This window comes from Apostichopus japonicus, chromosome 3 (genome assembly GCF_037975245.1).
Source record: "Apostichopus japonicus isolate 1M-3 chromosome 3, ASM3797524v1, whole genome shotgun sequence".
Lineage (NCBI taxonomy): Eukaryota > Metazoa > Echinodermata > Holothuroidea > Aspidochirotida > Stichopodidae > Apostichopus > Apostichopus japonicus.
In genome coordinates, this window is record NC_092563.1 from 7,954,906 (window position 1) to 7,979,011 (window position 24,106).

The 24,106-nt window shown below is 36.6% G+C and overlaps 2 protein-coding genes across 3 annotated transcripts; one reads left to right on the forward strand and one right to left on the reverse strand.

Moving 5' to 3' along the window:
- The first annotated feature begins 1,747 nt into the window (after positions 1-1,747).
- Positions 1,748-10,697, forward strand: LOC139961969 (unconventional prefoldin RPB5 interactor 1-like). Its single transcript, XM_071961720.1, has 8 exons — positions 1,748-1,914; positions 2,229-2,307; positions 2,778-2,913; positions 3,712-3,867; positions 5,447-5,627; positions 6,397-6,655; positions 6,955-7,161; positions 7,601-10,697. Exons 1-8 carry the CDS (start codon positions 1,820-1,822, stop codon positions 7,706-7,708), a joined length of 1,221 nt encoding a protein of 406 aa, XP_071817821.1. The 5' UTR covers positions 1,748-1,819; the 3' UTR covers positions 7,709-10,697.
- On the reverse strand, positions 9,390-23,842 carry LOC139961962 (G1/S-specific cyclin-E-like). 2 transcript variants are annotated; one of them, XM_071961707.1, is made up of 11 exons: positions 23,715-23,842; positions 22,089-22,160; positions 21,391-21,490; positions 20,514-20,558; positions 18,174-18,488; positions 17,807-17,953; positions 17,131-17,226; positions 15,868-16,014; positions 15,065-15,176; positions 14,180-14,340; positions 9,390-13,201 (listed from the first exon to the last, which is right to left on the reverse strand). In XM_071961707.1, the coding sequence occupies exons 2-11, from the start codon at positions 22,100-22,102 to the stop codon at positions 13,067-13,069; spliced, it is 1,272 nt and encodes a 423-aa protein (XP_071817808.1). In that variant the 5' UTR covers positions 22,103-22,160; positions 23,715-23,842; the 3' UTR covers positions 9,390-13,066. The 2 variants fall into 2 exon arrangements, with proteins under 2 accessions (XP_071817808.1, XP_071817798.1); XM_071961697.1 differs by having other exon boundaries at positions 23,666-23,761.
- Positions 23,843-24,106: the final 264 nt, after the last annotated feature.

Here is a 24,106-nt window from a genome sequence, read left to right on the forward strand (position 1 = left end):
AGTTGGGAGCTCTGCATTTAATTTTAAACCAGAAAACGAAAAGGTTTAGACTAGTCTACCACTGCTATTCCTCTCGATTTTTTTAATTACCAATCATATGATTTAGCGGATGTTCGGAAACACTTTTTGGCTCACCTTTGGGGGGGGGGGGGGGCATGGCCCCCCTTGCCCCCCCTTGGATTCGCCAGTGCCCTGAATTAAATAAATGTCATAAGAAAAAAAATAGAAAGCATTTCTTAATGTCAACAAATGGGTAATTCCAAAACCATGTGCAGTTGCCAACAAATTTCTATGACCTAGCACTGTCATCATGTCATGAATGCATGTACCCTATACAGTACAGGCGAAATGCTAATATTGTGTTTTTGTTCGTTTAATAATTGATTGCGTTTAAACATCAAGCCATGTTCCACGCCTTGCGTGTACTCGTAGTGTAAACGCAAATGTTGATGAGTGTAGCGTTTAGCTTATTACCCTCTTATTTAAAACACTAATATTCGATGAGGCATGATACAGACAATCAATTATCATATTTAATTATTACACTTATATAGTATACGTGTGCATCGGACAGATCGACAAGTATGCATTACAAAATGGGCAGATGCACGTTTCGGAGCCTTGGTAAATATTGGGGAGGCTTATCATGCATTTGCCCTCTCAACTTTTTCATTGGGGGGGGGGGCTGAGCCCCCCAAGCCCCCCCCCCTGTTCCGCCCCACTGACTCTTTGGACCGGGCAAGACGCATTATGGTATCCTTCTACATTGTCATTAGAGTTCATATGACCCATTGGTTAGGTGGTCCAAGGCGTGCTGCATGGATAAGGGCCCAAAGCTTTTTCGTGGTCCCGTTACACTCATTGAAGAAGTAATGATTTAGTGGTCATTTAAATGGTCAAGCACTCTTTAGACCGGGCAAGACGCATCATGGTACTCTTCTACAATGTCCTTAGAGTTCATGTTAACTATCGGTTTGGTGATCCAAGGCGTGCTGCATGGATTAGGGCCCAAAGCTTTTTCGTGGTCCCGTTACACTCATTGAAGAAGTAATGATTTAGTGGTCATTTAAATTGGTCAAGCACTCTTTGGACCGGGCAAGACGCATTATCGTACCTTTCTACAATGTCTTTAGAGTTCATATGACCCATTGGTTGGGTGGTCCAAGGCGTGCTGGTTTTGATTAGGGCCCTAGTGTTTTTATTTCAGTTCCCGTTACATTCATCTAAAAAATTGTTGATTTAGTGGTCATTTTAATTGGTCAAGCACTCTTTGGACCGGGCAAGACGCATTATGGTATCCTTCTACAATGTTTTAAGAATTCATATGACCCATTGTTTGGGTGGTCCAAGGCGTGCTAGTCTTGATTAGGGCCTAAAGTGATTTTTTTCAGGTCCCGTTACATTAATTTAGGAACTGATGAACTAGTGGTCATTTTAGTTGGTCAAGAACTATTTGGACCGGGCAAGATGCATGATGGTACCCTTCTACATAGTCATTAGAGTTCATATGACCCATAGATAAACCTCTTTCCACGACCAAACGTTGAACATCTTGTAAGAAAGCTTTTGTCTTGCCAGAGGTGTTACGTCGATACCATTGTCGAATACGTAACTGAATAGGTAGCAGTTACTCATTCGCGAATGTCGAACGAGGAACGGGGAATAAGTATCTAACTTCACACCGGTTACAGAAAAATCCTTTTTATTTGTTCACCGCCCAGAATGAGGGACATCAAATGTGCTAGAAAACCAAACTTTGCTATCAGAGCCATGCAACTCGGACACGGAAAAATAATGTTAGACTAGAGAAAGAGAAGGAATGAGTTTATTGCCTAAAATGGATCAAGATTTGGGCAGGTTGAAAGAAGAACAACTTTTGGAACTTAGAAATACCGGAGTGCAGATCAGACAGTGGTAAATATTCAGCGGTCTTAACTAAATTCATGTGGAAAGCACAGTATTCAGGAGCCAAAGCCTATATATTATATAGGTATAGCATTAGAAGCTAGTTCCGCGAAATATTAGCATGGCATCCTTACGCAAGTTACAGTACAGTTACAGCTTAAAACATGGTGAATTACTCAGTGTTGATTTTATTACGTTTTAGTAACACTACCAGACAGACAGGTGAACACTTTTATTCAACATTATTCTAGGATTGCAAGCATGTAATTAGTCCTCATAAGGTAAAATGACATCAATAATGTTTTTGGTTACCTTCATTTCAGGGAGAAATTCAAAGAAGATTACAACCATTTGCAAGAAAAGCTTCAAGAATTACCAGACAAAGTCAGCTATGAAGTTATGGTGAGTATAACATGCATGTAGTAGAAATCAAACTGCTCTTGTATAGCCTGTCCCATAATTATATTTTGCAACAAACAAACAAGACATTAAAGTTAACAAGTTTGGCATTTATTCATTTTATGTGGAATAGTGCATTGTTTTACAATGTATTTTTACTAATTATACATTTTAATTGCACATTTGTATTACAATGAGGTTAAATTATCATTTTAGGAAACAAAAGCAGGACTTCGTTTGTGTACCTGACCTCCATGTACGACGTAACATTATTGCGCAGTGCCATCATCAAAATAAAGTGAATAAACTAGCCTTTAATAGTTTATGCTCAATAAGGCAAGGCTCCAGGATGATGAACAATGGGTGTTGTTTCACATGATAGACAATTGTGGTAATTAAAATTCCCAGACCTCTTGTCAGGGATTTGATGGAATTGCTTCATTACATTTCCCCTATTGTGCTGTAATTTGCAGGTTCCGCTTGGACCTTTGGCATTCATGCCAGGTCAACTCGTACATACCAATGAAATTCTCGTCCTTCTTGGTGAGAATTGGTTTGTAGAGAAATCAGCCAAAGATGCCTGTGCAGTTATAGACCGGAGGAAAAAATGTGAGTAATATTACTAGCTATGGTTACTTCATACCTTGAGAAAAACCAAGAAGTACAAATGGACAATGACTGCCATTCTTAATGCTTGTTTTTATGCATCCTTAACTTCCCTTTGCATGTACTTTTCAAAGCAAATTTTGGTTAGACAGGAGTTTGAAAAAGGCCTGAGGAATAAACTTCATCCTTAACAAGGGAATAAATGTCAATATATTGTTAGTATCTCAAGTTACTTTTTCCATGTGATCATTGCTGATAAAGAAGTTTCATTGTGAGAATGGAATAAAAGGAATTAATCACTCACTGATTAATTTTCACATAGTAGAAAAATCTATGTTTTATCAAATGCAAGGTTAGTTCGCATAATTATCGGTAGGTTTGGTTACACTGTCATAAAAAAATATGTTACGTGTTCCTCAGCAATAACTTATCCTATGTCCAACTTATGTCATGTGAAAACTTAATGGCCATAGAGATTGAACTATGACAAAATCTCTCCCACAGATTCAGTTTTTATTGTTGATAAAAAGTGGACTTTTATCTCATTTGGTTGTGTTTGTTTCACAACACATTCTGTATCTGGTATTTGAACTAAATTCAAGAGTCTTTTATTATTGTATATAACTAAATTTCAGAACCTCCTCTGAACTATATTTGTGATTTCATGACATTAAAAGAAGAACCTTTGTAATAATTTTATAAATAATTAGCTTTTTTTACTGTAGCCTAATGGTGACGTAATGACTCACTGTGTCTCTTCGTTGTTATCAAATATGTATACATTGACTCATCTCTCTACAGCAATAGCAGATACTATTAATAAGTTCAAAGAGCAGAAACAGTTACTTGAATCCCGGTTGGAGTTTACCGCTGACATTCAGAAGGAAGCATCAGGTACAGAAGGCATTGTTGACATCAGGGAAGAGTATGATCCAGAAAAGGAAGCCAAATGGAGAGGTAATTCTGTAATTAAAAATTGGGGATGGGGAGGTTAGGAATGGGGAGGTTGGGGAGGGACTCCCAAGTCATCAAAAGGATCATCGTAAGTTACATGGGCAAGTGACCACTGGGAGAGTTTTATCAATCCGATTTTATCAAAAGTAGTCATCCACCAGATATTTTTCAGAAATTGTTCAGGAGTAAATTATTTAAAATAAGTTAATATGTTGTCAATGTCTGTGAACAAGAGGATTGCTAAGTGGTTATAATAGATTGGTCTCAAGGATTGGGTTCTTTTAGGATGGTAAATGTCAAGTTGATTGCAGGGGTGTATTAAAGTGACAGATCGTATTATTATGAATTTCCAAATTGATATCCAGCTAGTTTGATGATTGACTTTCAATATGCTTTTTAGAGGGATAAATTTGACATGAACTCCAAGAACTGGATGTAATGTACTATAGTCAGTTGGGGTAAAAAAAAACAAGGGGGTAGTTGGGGTAAAAAAAAACAACCCCTTTTTATAGAAGGGGAATATTTAGCCAAAGTTCTAATTTATTTTGGGTGATAGTCGTATATGTCTAGTTTATTATTATATAATTTCTGGAACTCTATGTCACTTCGCTGCCAATCACCGCTTCATCGAATCAAGCAAATGCTAAACTAGCAAAATTTGAAGTTTGTACCACATATCCGAAACTTTCTCCTGCATACCCAGCTTATATGATGTGGAGATTATTCCAGCAGTTACAGCATAGCAGTTAGTGATATTACACTCCCCTATGGTAGAATTACTCCAACTTCATTCACGCTTCATGGGGGGGGCCTTGTTTTTTTTTACCCCCAAAAAATGATGCGAATCGGGTAAAAAAAAACAAGTACTTTCCGGCTCCAATGTACTCCCTATTTTGCCCGAATGGATGAATTTTTCCATAATGTTGATTTTAGAGGTTAGGCAAATAGTTTTCATGTCTGTCATGTGTCAAAAATGTTAAATAATTGGGCAGAAGTAACTGAAATCTCATGTTTCTACTATATTACACCACATTTGTGTAGCATCATATACACACTGTACAGTATGAATATGGCTGAGCATGACATATGACACGAGCCATCCATAATTACGAATTAAGACAATTTCACAATTTTTTTCCTTTTTCATGTAAAGGTAGTAGCTCATACTTAGATGTAATTATATGCAAACATGATTTTAAGATACATTCATGAAGAAAATAGCTGTTTTCTAGCATTGTTTTTTTTTACCTGGCATTGTTTTTTTTTACCCCGAATTAGGCAAATTTTGGGGGTAAAAAAAAACAAGATTTTTCGCAAAAAACGACACTTTCCATTTACAAAAAAGTTATTTTTGTTAGATTCTCTTTAAGAGAATCCCACTCCACACACTTGAACATTGGAACCGAAACAATACCTCTTACTGATCAATTTTAGAGCAAACTTTAGGTAAATTGTTTTTTTTTACCCCACTTGACTATATGTCTCTCTCTGCATATAACAGTTTATATTATTCTTGAATTTGCCTATAAATAATAATAGGTTAACGTAATAGGTTTGAATAATGAATAATTTTGCTCCATAGAGAACAGAGCTAAGAGGAAACGAAAAACAATGGGGAAAGTGCCAGACAAAGAGGAAACAGATTTTTCAGATGGAGGGAGAGCAGAGAAAACTCAAAGCACGAGAGAGAAAGAAGAAGCAGAGCTGTGGGCTCATCTTGATCGGTTGGAGAGACAGGAAGAAGAAATGGATGAGCTTGCAAGGTAATGATAACAGATGTAGCTATGTCAAAGGTCAAATAGATGAGCTTGCGAGGTAATGTTGACAGATGTAGCTATGTCATAGGTCAGACAGGTGAAATAGATGAGCTTGGAAGGTAATGTTGACAGGTGTACAGTAGCTATGTCATAGGTCATACAGGTGAAATAGATGAGCTTGGAAGGTAGTGTTGACACATGTAGCTATGTCAAAGGTCAGACAGGTGAAATAGATGAGCTTGGAAGGTAGTGCTGACCGGTGTTGTTATGTTAAAGGTCTGACAGGTGAGATAGATGAGCCTTGCAAGGTAATTTTGATAGGTGTTGCTATGTCAAAGGTTGAAGAGAACAAGTGGAAGAGCTTGGAAGGTAATGTTGACAGGTGTTGTTATGTTAAAGGTCACAGTGGTTTTCTTATACCACCCCCCCCCCTTTCCCCATCCTTTTAGTAAAGCGTTAAAGTCCCTTAATCAAGGAGAGAATATGACCTTCCCTTTGTTTGATACAAGGGCAAGAAGTTACTATAAATTGTGTTGGGCTAGAGAGAAAGGGGGTAACAGGTCTTGTAACTGAATGTAAGCTGTGTAGAATCATAGGAATCATGTAGATATCAGGGGTAGATAGCTAACGAAAGAAGAAGAAGTGTATAGTCTATCTCTGCAGGATTCACAACCATTTTTCGTTCCCTCTACTGAAATGACATCAGAACATTGTCATTCTCACACTTAAGTGTGTAATATTGGATGTATTTCTTTCTATCTCACCTTTGATTCAGGACGGAGGAATCTCCCGATTCAGACGAACCGAGTAGAGCTTCGCTCGAAGAGGAAAGTCCGGATGAAACAAAGAAGAAAACTGTCAAGTGGAAAGATCAGCAGATGGAGACGATGGATGAAGATAAAATAGAACCAAAGAGGAATCAAGGAGGAGATGAGAGGAAGGACCAAGGACTTGGGACTCCGGATGAGGAGGAGGGAGATGAGGAGGAAGGAAAAACTTCCACAATCGTCTTCTCTCACTCGGATGTTCCTTCAGTAAGTTAATTTCCTGAATTCATACTTGGTAGCTTAACTCGTGGGACTTACAACACTTGTTGGTTGAATATTTCCAAAGTGGCAAACCTAAATTTTACACAGATAGGATTACAAATGAAAATGAAAGTCATGTACCTACCTTATAACATCATCTAACTTTATAAGTTAAGAAAGCTTCGATGTGCATTCCTAGAGTGGAGATGACTTTTCATTCATTTTCTAACACATATATAGTTTTCACTTCATGCACACAGTTCAATGTGTTAAGTGCCTGTTTTATATTTCTTCCCCAATATTAGGCGTTGCCAAGTTCTCCATCAGATGTAGTTTCATCACCGGCAGATATCTACAACCGTTACCAATCCAAGCTGAAGGTTACTACAACTCAAACACTAGAACAGCCCAAATCAATCTTAAAGGAACCATCGGGGTTACCGCTCTCTCGAGATGTAGAACCAGAGACAACACAAGACAAGAAACCCACTGTGCAACCAATACCAGAGTCTGTAAGTAGTCATCACATTAGCACCCCTGCAGTGGTGTCACCTTTAGCTAGTACTCTTGTAGCACCTCTCACCTCCACCCCAACTCCACCTCCTCCACCCTCAAAGGTAGAAAACCCACATATGGATTCATTTCAAACCCTATCTGTCTTGTTGTGGACGAACAGGTCATCCTTTTACAAAGCTTCCACTTTTCGACGACTACTCAGAAATTAACTGCTCAGAAATATTCATCTTTGTCTCCTGATGTTTTTCCTCTCCCTGCTCTACAATCCAATTGGATTGACAACAGCTGTCCCAGCCGCTAATACACCAGTATTCCCTAAATCTCTATAGCTCTATCAATTCTTGATAGGAGCTCCAATCTTATTTACATCATGTTGTGTTTCAGTTCATAAAAACTCCCTTTAGTTGTTACATCTATGCCCTTTAAAACCAACAGGCCTTTTCTGGAAATGTTGTCGAGCATCAAAGTGCAGCTGCGGATATTCAACCCAAGAAGAGAGTATCCAAATTTAAACAAGCCAGACAGGTCAAAGGTGAAAGGTGATATTAACAGTTCTACAAGCTGGACCCATCTGGGTAATACTCTCATGGATGGTGTCTGTGGACAGCATTATTTGAACTGAGACGCTTTTATGGAGACAACTTTCTGTCGAGGTGACTGTGGTGACCAAAATGACCTTAGAAGGAATAGCACATGATAGCACAGATGGATGGATGTGAGAAGCAGCACAGATTGATGGATGTTTAGAGCAGCACAGGTGGATGGATTTGAGAAGCAGCACAGATTGATGGATGTGTATGCACAAGTTGTTCCTTCCAGTTATCTCTGGAAAGATTCTACGGCCAGTCAACGTGAATAAACTGCAAACTATTGCATTATTGAACATTGGTTTAGAGATGCAAGTGTGAAGAGCAAGAGATGCTTGCAAGCTTTGTGTAGTAAGTTTACTTGATTGGAAAGTTTTGGTATGAAAAAAATCCAAGCAGCCATGATTGAAAAACTTGATTTATAACAACCTTATCAATAAGTACCCACAGGCCACAACCATTGTCAATGGATAATCTCCTGTTCTCGTTTGTTACATGGCTACATAATAGCAATTTCCCATGACTCTCACCAACAGGACGTCTTAAATACCGGTCACTTTAACAACTACTATTAGCTTTCGCTTGTATTTTACAAACTAAAAATATGAGAAAAGAAAGTGGTGTAGTACCTCTATGTTTGGTGTCATATCCAAGGGTTTGGAAATGTTACCATATTGAGATTGCACCCTTTTAATATTATTTCATATGTAAGTATGTATGTATCAATGGTGAGACCCAAAATAAATAGTTTGATACGATATTGCTGTCAAAGAAGAACATGCCGTGACTTTTGTAATGGATCAAGTTTCGTATCTGACCCCTTTCCCCTCCCTTCTCCACGAGAAAAACCCTGATAAGGATTAATTGTCCCATGAGGAATGATACAAGCTTCCATAAATTTGGGTGAAGCTACAGTAATTACAAACCTTGGTTGAAGCTACAGTTATTACAAAACTTGGGTGAAGCTGTAGTTATTACAAAAACTTGGGTGAAGCTATAGTAATGACAAAACTTGGGTGAAGCTATAGTAATTACAAAACTTAGGTGAAGCTACAGTAATTAAGAATTTTGGGTGAAGCTATAGTAATTAAGAAACTTGGGTGAAGCTATAGTACTTAAACTTGGGTGAAACTATAGTTATTACAAAACTTGGATGAAACTATAGTAATAACAAACCTTGGGTGAAGCTATAGGAATGACAAAAACTTAGGTGAAGCTATAGTAATTACAATGCTATAGTAATCACAAAACTTGGGTGAAACTATAGTAATTACAAAAACTTGGGTGAAGCTATAGGAATAACAAAACTTGGGTGAAGTTATAGTAATTACAAAACTTGGGTGAAGCTACAGTAATTAAGAAATTTGGGTGAAGCTATAGTAATTAAGAAACTTGGGTGAAGCTATAATAATTAAACTTGGGTGAAGCTATAGTAATTACAAAACTTGGGTGAAGCTATAGTAATTACAAAACTTGGATGAAACTATAGTAATTACAAAACTTGGGTGAAGCTGTGGTAACTTGGGTGATGGTATGGTTCATACTTTTGAACTTCTGTTATTTATCCCACTCCAATCAGAGGGTGAAACATTTTTAAACCTATTACGGAAAAGAAGGCAACAGACGACACATATAACTGAAGTTAAAAATACTTTATTTCCAACAATTCCATACAATTTTGTCATAAAAAATAAAGCACCAATTGTTATTTTGTCAGTTTTTGAACAAATACAAATGAAAAATTCATTCTCTACACCATATTATTTGAAGAACCCGCTTAAATTTGTATCTTACCAAAAAAAGGGTTGGAATGCAGAAATTACTGGTTCAAAAAAACAACATTAAGGCACTTTTTCGCTTAATGCGAACAACTTACTATAAAGAGACCTGACCATTTTTAATTCATGAAAAAGTGCTATAGTCTACAAAACAGTATTGTTACAAGAAAATGTTTTGAAGACAGGTTTATTTACCTTTAATAATAATTACAAATTAGAATTAAAATAATTCCATGTTGATGAAATTCATTAATATTATAAATGGATTTGGTACTAAAATACTTACATGACACCTTTTTTCGTTAGAAGATTAATGCATACATTACACCAACATTCATCAACCATTAACAGATAGGATTTTTTTTTTTCAACTTTTACTGAAGTTTTCATGTGCTCAGTTACGCCTTGTTTGATTTCGTGCACGGCAAGGATAATAAATATCACAAACATGTATACAACTATTTTGAAATAAACTCTGCATTTACAAGTGTTTAAGTTGATTAAAAAACCTCAGATCATAGCATGAATAACTATTTCACACACACTAGCACAAGTTTTATTATGACTGTGCACAAAAAAAAAAAAAACGTAGATATCAACAGTAGATTTTATTCACAATTTATCAAGCTTATTAAAGAAGAAAATTAACACAATTTCAAGAGTCAACACTAAGTAGACAATCGTTAAGACAGTTTGATGGAAGACTGATATTTCATTTTCTATTATTTTAAATAAGTACAAATCATTCATTGAATATTTATAGGCAGCTGGTTTTGTCCCATTGTTTAAGACAGTCGATTGAATTCAATACAAATACAGCAATTAACATAACTGTTCAAATGACCACCAGATATGTCACAGCTGGTGCCACAAATAATCTCATAACAACCACTCCCCCTCTCCCTAGACCAAATACTGTTAATTAATTCTTCTATGCTCCTCCATCATCGCCAATAAAATCTACATGTGAGGTAGGCTCAGACAATTGATAATTCTGTCCTAGAAAGTGCTACAGAACTAGGCTGCTAGATTTTTTTTGGACAGTCACAGATTTATGTTAGTATTTTTCACATATTGTGATGTCATAGCAACAAAGTTCCAAAATATTTCCTTATAGCTGTGTTCTTGTGAGGCACAGTTACAAAACAAGCCACTCTATATAGCCGTTGTACAAAATATTTCATCGCTAAAACTGATTGGTTTTGAGAATTTTTTTTTTCCACTTTTTTCTTCAGGGGAACAATGGAGAGCATTGGTATGTTGCAACTTTGCTAGCTTTACCATACAAACATAGTTCAAAACAGCAAACACCGTCTTACCAAAAAAATTACTTGCAATATGAATTTACCGACTGGTATATTAGGTGAACTTTCTTACTTTTATATGCATGGGAGTGTTGGTACCGCCCAGACGGCCACACTCATCTCAAGTTACTAAATAAAGAATATCTTCCTAAAGGCAAAAAAAAAAAAAATTGTGTATTAAGATTGTCCACTTGAACTTAAGCTTTTATATAAATCTTTTTTTGTTGTTATAATATCATATTTAGACTAGTTGTAAATGAATGGTATAAATGAATGTTGTAAATGAACAGGGCAGATGAGAATGAACTAAACCAGCCTCCAGTATTACAAATATTCACCTCAGGAAACCCCCAAAACAAAAGTAAAATTTAAGCATAGAAGTATTAATCTTTTATGACCAAATTAACCAAAATTCATTACAAAAGTAGCTTCCTGCTAACAAAGAATGTTTTAATAACCTTATAGTTTATAATAATTATAATAAGTTTTAACATACTTTGATGACCAGTTTTGCACTTGACCTTGATATCATGTAGTTAACAAATGTTTTGCAAATAAATATTATTACAACCAGAAGTACACATGCAAACAAAAAACCTGTTTGCTGCAACAATGTTGCAATGTCATTGTTTACAATGGTCATTTTGTACTTGTAAATTTTTTCCCTCTTTTACCCACTAGTTTTTTACCACTTTCGCCCTCTATTTTCACCCCACCCTTATCTATTTGAACGCTCCCCCTTTTTTTTTAATAAAAGAGACTACAAATAAAGAGATATTAATTCCACAAGGCAGGGAATTCTATATCCCATGAATGTCATTCGTAGAGTATATAACAATTAGTCAGCTACTTATTCAATTCAGTACAAATGTTTTGCTTATTTGTTGGTAAACATTGCAAAACCAAACAAAACAAAAAAGAAAAATTAAAATGGGGGGGGGGAAAGAAAATTAATTCACCAATTATTAACATCAACTATCCACATTTACAACTTCAAAAAGATTAAAATATTTTTTTCAACAAAAACGGTTAAATTTGGCACCACACTTTATTCTTCCTTTTTTCAAACCGTTTTAAATTTTTGGTAATACCCTTCTATCCTCCTGGTCTTCTGATCCTTCAGAAAAACAGCCTTAAATTGTGACAAAACACTTACTGAGGTTTCTGATTCATATGTCACATTATAAACCAACTAAGAGAGTGATTGCACACTAGCTTAGAAGAATTAGGTCAGAGTCTGGTAACTGGACTCTGACCTAATTCAGACAGGCTCTCGTGAGGAAGACATTATGATGCACAGAGAGCGGTAGCACAAACAATAGCTCATAACCGAAATTTATTTTTAATACTTCAATAGTTTTATATTCTGAAATGAAGAGAGGTACATACATACTCAAGTTATATTCAGTTGTCATAAAAGAAATTTTGCGCACTGACATATATACATGTAAATATATAATTTTATATGCATGTATATACTGTACCTATATACACCAGCCAAACAAAAAAAATGAAAATCGACAATATATAAAGGATTTCTGCAGAATGAAGGAATATTAATACCCTTGAGATTTGGAGTCAGTAATTACCCTTTTTTTTCTTTTTTTAAATTTTCAGGCTCCCATACCACTGCACACTACTCAGCCTGATGAAATTACAGAAAGACACATCAACAATACATCATACAAATGTCTCAAAACCACTTGTCAATCCAGTTAGGTATATTAGAGACAAATAGGTTACATGTAGAATATTGACCACAACATTACCATAGCAACAAACTTGTTTCAACTTGACCAGTACCAAGCACATTACCATTCCAACCAAACAGTCGCACCTTGAAATTTGACCAGCACAAAGTGCACTACCGTAGCGACTTACTCGTTGGATCCTGTAATGTCGTCAGCACAAAGTGCATTACCATAGCAACAAACTTGTTGCAATCTGAAACGTGGTTATCACAAAGTTCATTACCGTAGCAACACACTTGTTGAAATCTGAAATTAGACTAGCACAATGCTGGAAATATTTAATAACAGTATATGGATCTTACAACACTATCTTTTGTTAGTAGGTCTGTGGTCTTGACAATCACTGACTATCAAACACTTACTCTTTAGATTCACAATCACCTTCCAAAGCAATCTCTGTAACGATGCTTCTATCATTCTTCAACTTTTCCTGTGTCATACCTCCTAACCATTGACTCTCATTTAAGAAGCACAAGCAATGTCAGCCTTTTACCTCAGCAATATCAGCCTTCCTCTTCTTCTTACTACTTTGTGGAGGAGTTAGTACTGTTGCCATGGGAACTGGACTATATCGGCAAGATGAATTCTCTAATTTAACTTTGTCTTGTGCTTTTGCCTGAAGGATAATGAAAAAGGAAACATTTTAAGTTAAAATGATTTACAAGAATTCTTTGCAATGAGCAGCTCATGTTTTCTATAAGTTAAACAATTTAATGTAAAAAATTTAAATCCTTGTTGTCCTTATAAAATGAAAACAGGTGATGAATGAGGAAAAACAAAATAAATCCAGATCTCCTCCAAACGAGTTAAAGAAACTGTGCATTAACTCAGTGTTTGCTTAAAATGAGGTTTTGCAAGGCTGCATTAATTTTAATTTTTCTAGTGTTTGTAACATGGCAATGGAATTCTAGCAATCTTGATATGTCATGTCACAAATTTAGGTGTACACATCCACACTCCACTTCTGACTGAAATGAAAGCCTTTCCATCCTCATACTCACTCAGTTCCATAAAAGCCAAAAAAGCCAGTATCATAAAAGCCAAATGGCTTCAGAATATTGTCCAGGATACGAGACACGTTCTTTCATTTACATGTAATATGAAAGTATGTCTCTAAAGGCCCATGCACACCCACCCACACACCACCAATGTTTACAGAATACTTTTGTCAAGGGTACAAGTGGCTATACATTTTCCTCTTATCTTTCGCGAATATAAAATAGATCGATTCATTTATATCTTTCAATTTTTATTAAACGGTAATTTCACTTAAAGAATGTCCACTCGAGTACGTGAAACTTATTTCTAGGAAATATAATTTTTTCAGCCACTGAAGGAGAGGAAAGGGAGACAATACCTTCTATTAACATTCATTAACATCTAAATTAATATTGTTTAAGTTGTATAGGAACATATATACATGATGTTGTTTCTTGAAGGTTTATATATTAAATCATATAAGGACATCAAAGTCATCAAATGACAGGTTTATCAAAAGGCAGGAAGCAAATTCTGATAATTTATTTTAGGCCCTTTTAGAGATTATATTAATCCGAGAGAGAATCATATTGGGACATCTTGCTGATATACTTACCAACAACTCAAGGTTTTCTGAATGTGTTTGGATGTTGTGACTGTCATCGACCACCACATTTCGAAACTTCTTCAGCACAACTTGTTTCTCTTGTTCCTTGATGGTCAGGGCAAATGGCTCCATCCACAGGATACAGGGAGCAATGTCTTCATAAGTGAGCCCTTTGCAACATACGACAAAATGATGTGAAAGTTAAGCAACGCCTTGAGGAATCCAACATATGAAAAGGCGATTAGTGGAGGGAGTTAGGAAAACACAAGGGTGTGGCACTGTGTGCTGTACTTGTGCCACTACATAGGTCATGAATATTATGTGTCTCACACATCACATTGTGACAGAGCCTATCGATTACTTGGAACAATTTTCTAGAAAATTTATGTAGGCATGGCCTAAATTTGCTTTGCCAATGGCAGATTTATGTGTGCATAGAAAATGTTGCACAAGTATTCTGTTGAAAATTGCCTTCATGTATTTGTGTAACATTAATTAGCAATCATTTCTACCGACGGGAGTTAGAAGATATACAGTATTTGAATGAACGTTGCATTGGTTAACTTGAATAAACAACATGATAAGGTGAAATCCTTAAATTCAAAATGGCAATGTGTTACCTTTAAAGAGTAGAAACCACCCCCCCCTCCCCACCACACAACACAAAAAAAAAGGAAAAAAAATACAGTGCAAGAACTAAATATCATATCTTTAAGGACATCCACTTTCAAATGTTCCTTGGAAACTCTTTCAAGCTAACTACTTTAAACAAAGGCTTATACCCTGAATTGCTTTTCAAGGTTATACATTTGATCGAAAGGGAAAGAGACCTCCCCTAAATGCAATCCACAAACAACTACAAGATGAAATGAATAAGATATGAAGGGTCCTCACCTGTCACACAGAGAGCCCCGTCATCTGAAGACATATGATAGAGAGCCGTGGCTGCCAAGATACTGTAAGGGAAGTGCCAAGATCCTACGTCTAATATACATAAATCTAAGAGCTGTAAGAGAACAAGGAGTGTTGACAAAGTTAGTAATCTTATGATTGCATTGAAACATATCGAAGTCCAAATGAACCATGACAGAAAGAAGATAATATCCAACAACAACCAAGCTGCGATCATCTCATACCATTCAGTTTCATTGACCACAGGGTTACCGTCTGAAACCAGAATGCAAAATTGCATTGTGGTTTCGATGATGTAACACAAGCAGTTTTCTCCATGAATAATCAAAACTAATCAGAATGCAAAAATGCATTGTGGTTTCGATAATGTAACCCGAACAGCTTTCTTAATGAATAATCGAAACTATAAGGAGAACAAGTTGTCACAGCCTGAGCAAGGGGTCTTAGTTGAGGGGTTGCTCCACTTGTTTATGGGGAAAAGAATGATTTTGAAGAATATCTACAATAAAATGGTACTGAATCTAGAGACAAATTCTACCAATGCTACTGTTGACATATTTGCCTTCATGTGCTTCCTGTGAATCCAGCTTAGCTAAATTCCCAAACCACCACATAGCAAGTTTTTCCATTGTAATCTTTATACATTTTTCAGAACTACCTGAGATTGTAAATGCATAGGCATCTGTTTAGAACCCTTCTTCACAACTTTCAAAACCATGACAAACATGAACTGCTTTGAATGGTTAGAACATGCTAACCTTTTGCATGACATCAGAGATGCTTACCTGTGTAATTTGAATAAATGTTGTGGGTGAATATTTTGGGAATAGAAAATTGGCCTCTCCTTCAATAATTTCATCTGTATGTGCTAGCTGCATGTAGACATTCAGCCAATTGTTGACTGTAACAGGTGAGAGATTCCATTTGAGAGCCTGGAAGACAAAAGCAAAAAACATTACTGAACAAGCACACATTTTTACTGGAAATTTGATTTCCTTCATGGACATACAAACATAAAAACATCGGAGTCACTTTTGATAGTTCATACTCATTCAAGCAACATATTTCTAGTACTTGTCAATCAACTTCTTGCACAAGTCAATCAACTTCTTCCTCCGCAAAATGGCACACATTCGGAAATATCTAACTGAAAAGTCATAAAAGACCGTCATTCATGCTATAATGTCTGCCAAACTGGATTATGCGAACTAGCTTCTATATGGTTTACCAGATAAACAGCTTCAATTGCTCCAGCCAACACAAAATACAGCAGACAGAATCATCACATGCTCAAAGAAGTTCGACCACATCACTCATATTCTTTGGCAACTGCACTGGTTACCTGTTTCCTACATATAAAGCCCTGCATGGATTAGCACCAGGATACATGAGTAGCATGATCAGTCGGAAGACCACCACCCGCTCTCTCCGATCCTCAAATCAGCTACTGCTCCATGTTCCCTAAGTGGAAGCTCGCTCAAGTCATTTGGTCAAAGATCGTTTTCTAATGCCGCTCCTACTCTTTGGAACTCACTTCCACTGCACATCAAGTCGGCACCCAACGAAAATTTTCAAAAACAGACTCAAAACTTATGTTTTTTTGACTGCCTACCCTGAGCACTATCGCCACTGAGCATTGGTTTTCCTCTGGATATTGGCACTATATAAATTTGCATTTATTATTATTTTTAATATCACAATTCATTTGAATTCTTTACCCAAAGGCTATTAACAAGTACATAGTAAGTGTATGGACAATATTGGTCCAATTGTTTGGAAAAGCTGTTCTGTTGCTCAGTGATGAAGGAGTAAAATACTTCATCAAAAACCCTCTATATATTATTTTATCAATTTTAACTTGCATTTATAAGAGCTGCAATAACTTTAAACTTTGTTTCTCTAGTTTAATGACGAATTGAACGTTTTTTAATAGCATTTCTTATTTCACATATTCATAGATGACACTAGCATTAACTGCTCCATATCAAACTAGTATCAAGGAAGCTCCCTAACAACCACAACAAACATTCCCCCACAATGCAATTTACCTGCAACATAATAATTTCTTGATCCAGGATATTTCGTTCTGAGCATGCTCCATCAGTGACGTACGCAAAGTCACCTAGTTTAGGAGGATAGATCTCCTGTGAATGCAAAAAAGAAGATAAAACTCATCTATACATCACTGATTAGTCTTATTAAGTCTTATTAAGTGCTCTAGAGACTTGTCCAGTTAAGGTAGCGTACCGAAACCTAGTTTAAATATTCAAGGAGTTATAGAATAATAGAACAAGTTACATTGTTTATGAAGACTTTTAAATGTAATCATTTCATTCTTTTGATCGCTTCAAATGCAAAACTAAAAACGTGTTGAATGACAGTGCACCTTACAGGTAACCTCTAGTCATTGACCATCCCGTGCATCAGTAATGTAAATCGGATTCACACACACTGACGCCAGGAATGCTGAAATGATGCAGGCTTGACAGAAGACCATGTGACATTTCAATTCTCTGGTCAAAAGTTTCAACAGCCAACAGGTTTCATAAAGCTCTGGCTAATGCTACCATGGCAACACCTTTATCCACAACATTGTAGCACTATACTACTAAACCACCAGATTGTCGGCTGTAACTAAAATATTAACACAGTTGACCAATCAGAAAGGTTTATTAAAGAAATTAATATTACAACACTAAATGATCAAAACTCATGAAATGTTACCTCCAGTTTGGATGCAATAAAAAGAGACGTAATTCCAATAAGTTGTAACGTCATCTTAGGGATGTCTTTGGATGCAGCTAAGAACCTATCAACATAATCTTGAGCTAGGAAGAATGTCTCTCTGTGAAGGTGATAAACTTCACAAACCTGCCAAAAAAAAACATTTAGTACATCTTATTGCTTTTTGAGTAAAGTCTGATAAATTTATAGTTGTGTTTGATATAAATAAAAATTCCCAGAAAATTTCAAGTTTCATTTCAAATTAATCAAATACACCAAAGAATTAAAACTTTAAAATAGGTAACGAAAGTATGTAAATGTTTCTTATAACGTTTTGCAAAACTCAACAAAAAAGTTATAACCTTACTTCAATTAACCAATCTAATAAGATGGACCTCATCTTGGCATCAATGAGCGGATGTCTCTCTAGGCAACTTCTGTCTCTCACGTAATGTATTTCCCTTTTTAACATATTTCTCCACAGTTCGTCGGAATCTGCCCAATTTAGGTCAGGTAAAGGAGAAGTTCTGTCTTTGATAGGGCAGGGAAAAATATTTTTAAATCTAAACGATGAGAACGAGTCGATGGGTTTATCGATTGGACTCGATGGTCCGTTCTCTGGTGTCGGTATAAGTGCACTTCTGTTAAATCCTACTGTTTCAGATACTGGTATCCAACGATTCTGTCAAAAGATAAAACAAATTTTCAGTTAGAAGCGAAATCAAGTATTAATTTCCTCAGTCCTAAATCTCAACTTGACTGTTATGATCTAGTCGGTTGTTGACAAGATCCCTTACATCACTCCCCTCCCTCCATCACACACACACACACCATGAATGACTGACTTCTGTGTATTATGACGGGTGCTGGGTTATGTCACAACCATCACAATCTTGCTGTTATCGGTTACAGTTGTACTTGAAACTGGGCAAGTATACTTGTCAACCAACTCACACTGTACACTGCCAGTTGGAAATAAACAACAAATGCTGATTTTGTTTTGGAGTGAAGCTGATGCGACTTCAACTGGCTAAGCATAATGACCAATTGTAGTTGTAAGCACATGCATACTGCCTGACCATGAATATGCATGTTATGACTGTCAAGTTAAGGTCGGGTCCCAAACAGTGAAGGAGAAGACGGATGTCATCAGAGGACACTCAGGGTATTTGATAAACCAGAAGAAACCTGCTATGCTACAAGCAGGGCCACCGTCTACTTGAATGTAAATACTAAACAGAGCTGTGGTGAATTAGTTACCTTCACATTATTTAAGGAATATTAAACGTCCTGGACTGTCACAATCTGTTCAGCGTTATGCAAGTATTATCAAAGATGACACAAATGCCGACAATGTATCAAAGGTAACTTGGGGGAAGAAAAAGCATTTGTCTGAGAGACCTGTGGCAAATTAATGGCTAGTCTCGCAAGCTAAGTGCCACGTATAGTCAACGTAGGCTACATGTTGCTGTGGAAAATTGACACTAAGTACCTCTTTTCTGTGCATATGATATCTAAAAGATTGTGAATAGAATGTCCTTACTTACTGTCATGTGGCAACAACATAAGTCTTTTTTTTTCACCTTTTATGTTGCATCCATATACAACGGTTTGGTGAAATGTCGTTAAGTTGGTTGTATATTTAGTTAAAACATACAGTAGCATGCATGTGACGAACATTTGTAATGCAAATTCAATGGGTAACTCGCCATTCCTAATTCCTGAACAAGTGTCTTTTTGTTAAGAGCTAGTTAAGGTGGTTAAGGTACAGGCACTTCAGGCAAAACCTCGAGAGATAACATGGGAACTCATACCTCTTTGTAACCTTAAATGCTGTATTCCTGTGTAAACTGTTTTTAATACATTGCAGAAGATGATAGTGACTTACATTTTATACATATATGCATCACCGAGGATGATAATGTAGGCATCGCCAAGGGTGCACTACATTTGTTTTGCGACGTACTGAGTGTCGGGCAATATTTTTATTTAAATTTGTAGTCCTGACCGTCAAGGAACCAAGTCCACCTTTGAGACTGGTAAGTACTATCTGTCTAGTGAGAGGGGGGGGGACCAATATACTCTAAAATTGATTCCCCCTCCCCTCTAAAATTGTACAAATTAAAGGGATATTTCAATTATTCTACTAGAAGGCTATGACCCCATGTTTTTTTGCCTTTTTCAAGGTTTTCCGGTATGACAGCTTATGAGGTCTTTCTCCACTTTTTCGATTTCAGGGGTGCGAGGTGTCTCAGCCATAGAATGACGATGACAGCTTGAGGGCACACCTACTTCCCCTTCTGCGGCAGGTTTCCGTTTCACCCAATCGTCCCGTCCATTCAGTCGAATACCACCTAGCGTTACTATCCAAAGCAGGCGAACACTTTATGACCAAGTCAAATAGTCATTGAGAACAGAAGGTTTTCCTATATCAAATATATATCAATAAGTCATCAAGTCGTTGTGTTAAGGAGTATTCACAGCTGACCTGTGTGCCATGTGCATGTCATCCTTGCAGGATTTTCTTCAGAGGCTGAATGACAAGTGGAATCACAAAGCTTTTACATTGTGACATTTACTACTAACATCTTAAAACATACATATCTGTGTATCATTACTTGCAATGGATTTCACACCCCTTCCCCCTCCCCCAACTCCACTCATTTATCAGCAAATCCTAATATTGGCATAATTTCAAGCTGTTTACCTGTATTTCAAATTGAAACATTTCTTTAGACATCTCTTGACAGTCCTGCAAAATAAATAAATAAGGGAGAAATGTTTCTGTTGTATTCATACACTTTGGCTTGATTCTTGAAAAGATTTGTCAACATGACACAATCAAGTTTATACTTTTGTTTCCTGGCTGTAGGATCCTACATTCATTAAATCGATGAAAGCTGTATACACTTAAAGAAATAACAACTCACACAAAAAACTGTGTTCATATCTATATAGGTATTACTCCAATTTCATTTGTTCAAATAATGTACAGTAAGCACCTGTAGAAGGGGAAAACAGATCAAGCTATATGTTTAGGTTAACAACATTTATTCTTAAATCATAAACCTGAATTGCCAAGTTATACCCTTTGATGTTGCTATGCAGAACGTATCTAGGCCATGTATGCAACTCCCTACCTCCTTCTCTGCCAATAGTTCAGTTAATACATGTACCATTAACAACTGCAGCTTTGCTTATACACTTTATGCTCGAAAGACCCTGATCCACTTTTTGAGTGTACAGAAAATTCAGAATCACAAGAGAGGAGCATGTCTCCTCACTTCCTAGTAATTAAATAAGAAATATTGCAGGCTAGCAACAAAGCAAGACTGCAACAGGGTTCTTTCCTCATCAGAAGAAACGCTGAAAAGAAATAGCACTCTAGATATATGGAAAGTATAAAGAAATACGTCACAAGGACACAAAACTAGGTCATTGAAATGAATGTTGCTGAGCTGTTTAACGTTAAGGCTGCCGAAGAAAGAGTAAAGTCCATGCTTAAACCTGTCAGTGGGCAGTGAGGTAAGTTCAGGACAACAAGAAGGTATCTTGAATTCATGAGTAAGAAAATAATATCTTACCTCGGGACTTAATTTTCTCTTTCTGTTCAGAATCCTGACCTTTCGTGCGTGTTTCTGTGCGACAAACAGCTGGTCTTGCCTCTGCATCTGTAATCTACCACTGTGGATGAAATATTATGTCAAAAGAATGATTTCTCAGCATACACTAATAACGAGTCTGAACGAACAGTTGTTCCACACATGCCTTAGTCTTTTTGTGACCCTTTGCCAATCCATGAACTGAAAACAGACTGTAAATTAAAATTTGAAGGCAATTCTGAAGATTTTCAACAAATGAGCCTGAACGAACAGTTGGTAAACACATGCCTTAGTCCTTTTGTGACCCTTTCCCAATCCACGAACTGAAAGCAGGCTGTAAATTAAAATTTGAAGGCAATTCTGAAGATTTTCAACAAATGAGCCTGAACGAACAGTTGGTCAACACATGCCTTAGTCCTTTTTGTGACCCTTTCCCAATCCAAGAACTGAAAGCAGGCTGTAAATTAAAATTTAAAGGCAATTCTGAAGATTTTCAAATTATCTCGGCACATTAGGGTAACTGGACAGAAAGGATCCCACTGCTACAATTATTGTACATTCAGTTAAAAAAAAAAAAAATGTGAAGAAACTGTATTTAAGCATAACAGTCCTACTAAGGAATGGATCAATAGCACTAATGGTATAAGATGAATGTAAAGAGTCAATATAGCATACTGTACCTCCGCCTTGGCATATTCTTTGTCTTTCTCAGTACATACTTGTCCAGAACAAAAGAAAAGTGAAATTGAAATCTGCAAAAAAGGGAAAGAAAATTTCTCAAACTTCTGTTGCTCATTATTTGACCTTTCTCAAAATTACGCAGAAGTAACTGCTTGATCGATAGAACTCATCTTCTGCATGAAATAGTTCAATTTATCAACAACTGGTCAGATCAATTCAACAGACAGGTCTACCATGAGAGGTTGCATGAGACACAATCATCAAAAGGTATCAATCAGACTACATCTGATACCTTTTTGGACGACTTTCCAAAAAGAAAAGCAGTTGCCAAGAGCATTTCCTCAGGGCCATTTACAAGTTCAAAGTTCAACCTTGAACCAGCGGTAAAGTGATTTTGTTTCGTATGAAACATTGTGGGGCATCACACAAGGTAATGTTGTAGGCGTCAATCTTTTGATAAATCTTGGTATAACACTGGAACCAATTTGAGGACTTTTTAGTTTGTGATATGACTACTCAAATCACATGGAAAATAGTGAAAGATGACTTAAATCAGAAAATGGAAAACTTGACAGGTTTTTACAAAGGTCCAGTGACTTACACATACTTGGTGACTTCAATAACACTTGAAGTCCAACAGGCATTTTAAGTAATTGATATGTCATGTATGGTGCAATCCTCCTAATAATAAAATTTGCCGACTGAAACTGTGCGGCACCGAAAAATCTCTTTGGAGCATTGGACAGCAAAAAAACAGTTGCACTTTGCATAACTTTAATACATACAGAATAGATACAGCTGCATGCCAGAGAATCAACTCTGTGTTTATAATCATGCCCATAAATGTAATAAATGGTCAAACCCTGCCTATGAAACACTCATACCTCTTTAGAAGCTACTCTAGGCTTAGTAGTAAGGTACCAACACCATGGGCCTGCTAATAGTGAATAGGCTAGACCTTAAATAAATTAAGCATTGGGGCCTCAGGTATTTGCCTTCAGGCGAAGTAACATTAACAAGCAAAAACTTTTACTTAAATAAACGCTACTGTAAATAAATCACTGAAGGCTTTAACATTCTTAATAGTATTCTAGGCCTACGTAGGATTGCTTGGATAATGCATATGGTATTTCATTAAGGTTATTCTAAAATTGTTGATTGCATAGTTTCGCGGCCAATCTGTATCGATGGCGGGAGTTGATCTGCATTGACTTAGTACAGTAGGCCCATTCTCAGCTCTGCTGAACAAAGGATACAGCCAACAAGCCTAGGTAGCACACACGACATACAATTTACACAAATACCTAACTCGTAATTTTAAAATTATGGATTCAGCATGCAAACTCCCAAATATATATTAATATGTCCAACATCTTAATTTTAAACTGTAAAAAGAACTTGATGCACCATCTCTATCTGTCCAGTTCGGGAACTGGTTTTCATGACGTAACGTTAGTCTTACTCTTGCCTGGATTGTCGCAAATAGAATATCCTCCAATTATCCACTTCCAGTTATACTCACCCAAATACAAAATTTGCCTTCAAATTCAAGTAAAAAATTGCATGCAAAACTTACAGAAAATGAACAAGACGACAAAAAATATAATTGAGAACAGAAATCCCACCTAAAAATATGTCCAGCAGGTCTGCACACTGTAAGGTAATAAATGCGACTAGTTTGTATGATGAGCAAACGTACAACTAATGCAGCTGTGGGCCGGGCGCGCGAAGCTGTGATTTTGCATACTACAAGTTTGGGGGCGCAAACTTGCCGCGGATTTTTTACCGGGCTTTACAAAAAGAAAACGAAAACTTTATATTTTCACCTACGCTTCGCAATGTTTTTTCCCAAAATGATAGTCGAATGCTTATTGCATGCGTCGAATGTCATTAGCATTTCAGAAAAATATTTATTAATGAAATTTGAGACAGGTTTCGAAGACCATTTTCAGACGAGCTGTGGAAAAGTCCGTATCCAGTACTGGAATATCGATTGGTGAAACTTTTCTCGAAATCT

Excerpts from the sequence above, each read along its gene's own strand:
- LOC139961962 (XM_071961707.1), bottom strand. Across the intron at positions 17,954-18,173 it reads TATTAGATTGGTTAATTGAA|GTTTGTGAAGTTTATCACCT; the intron begins GTAAGGTTATAA and ends TTTTTTTGGCAG. Across the intron at positions 17,227-17,806 it reads TTATTGCATCCAAACTGGAG|GAGATCTATCCTCCTAAACT; the intron begins GTAACATTTCAT and ends TTGCATTCACAG.
- LOC139961969 (XM_071961720.1), top strand. The coding sequence starts at position 1,820 with ATGAGTTTATTGCCTAAAATGGATCAAGATTTGGGCAGGTTGAAAGAA. Across the intron at positions 2,914-3,711 it reads TATAGACCGGAGGAAAAAAT|CAATAGCAGATACTATTAAT; the intron begins GTGAGTAATATT and ends ATCTCTCTACAG. Across the intron at positions 5,628-6,396 it reads GAAATGGATGAGCTTGCAAG|GACGGAGGAATCTCCCGATT; the intron begins GTAATGATAACA and ends CCTTTGATTCAG.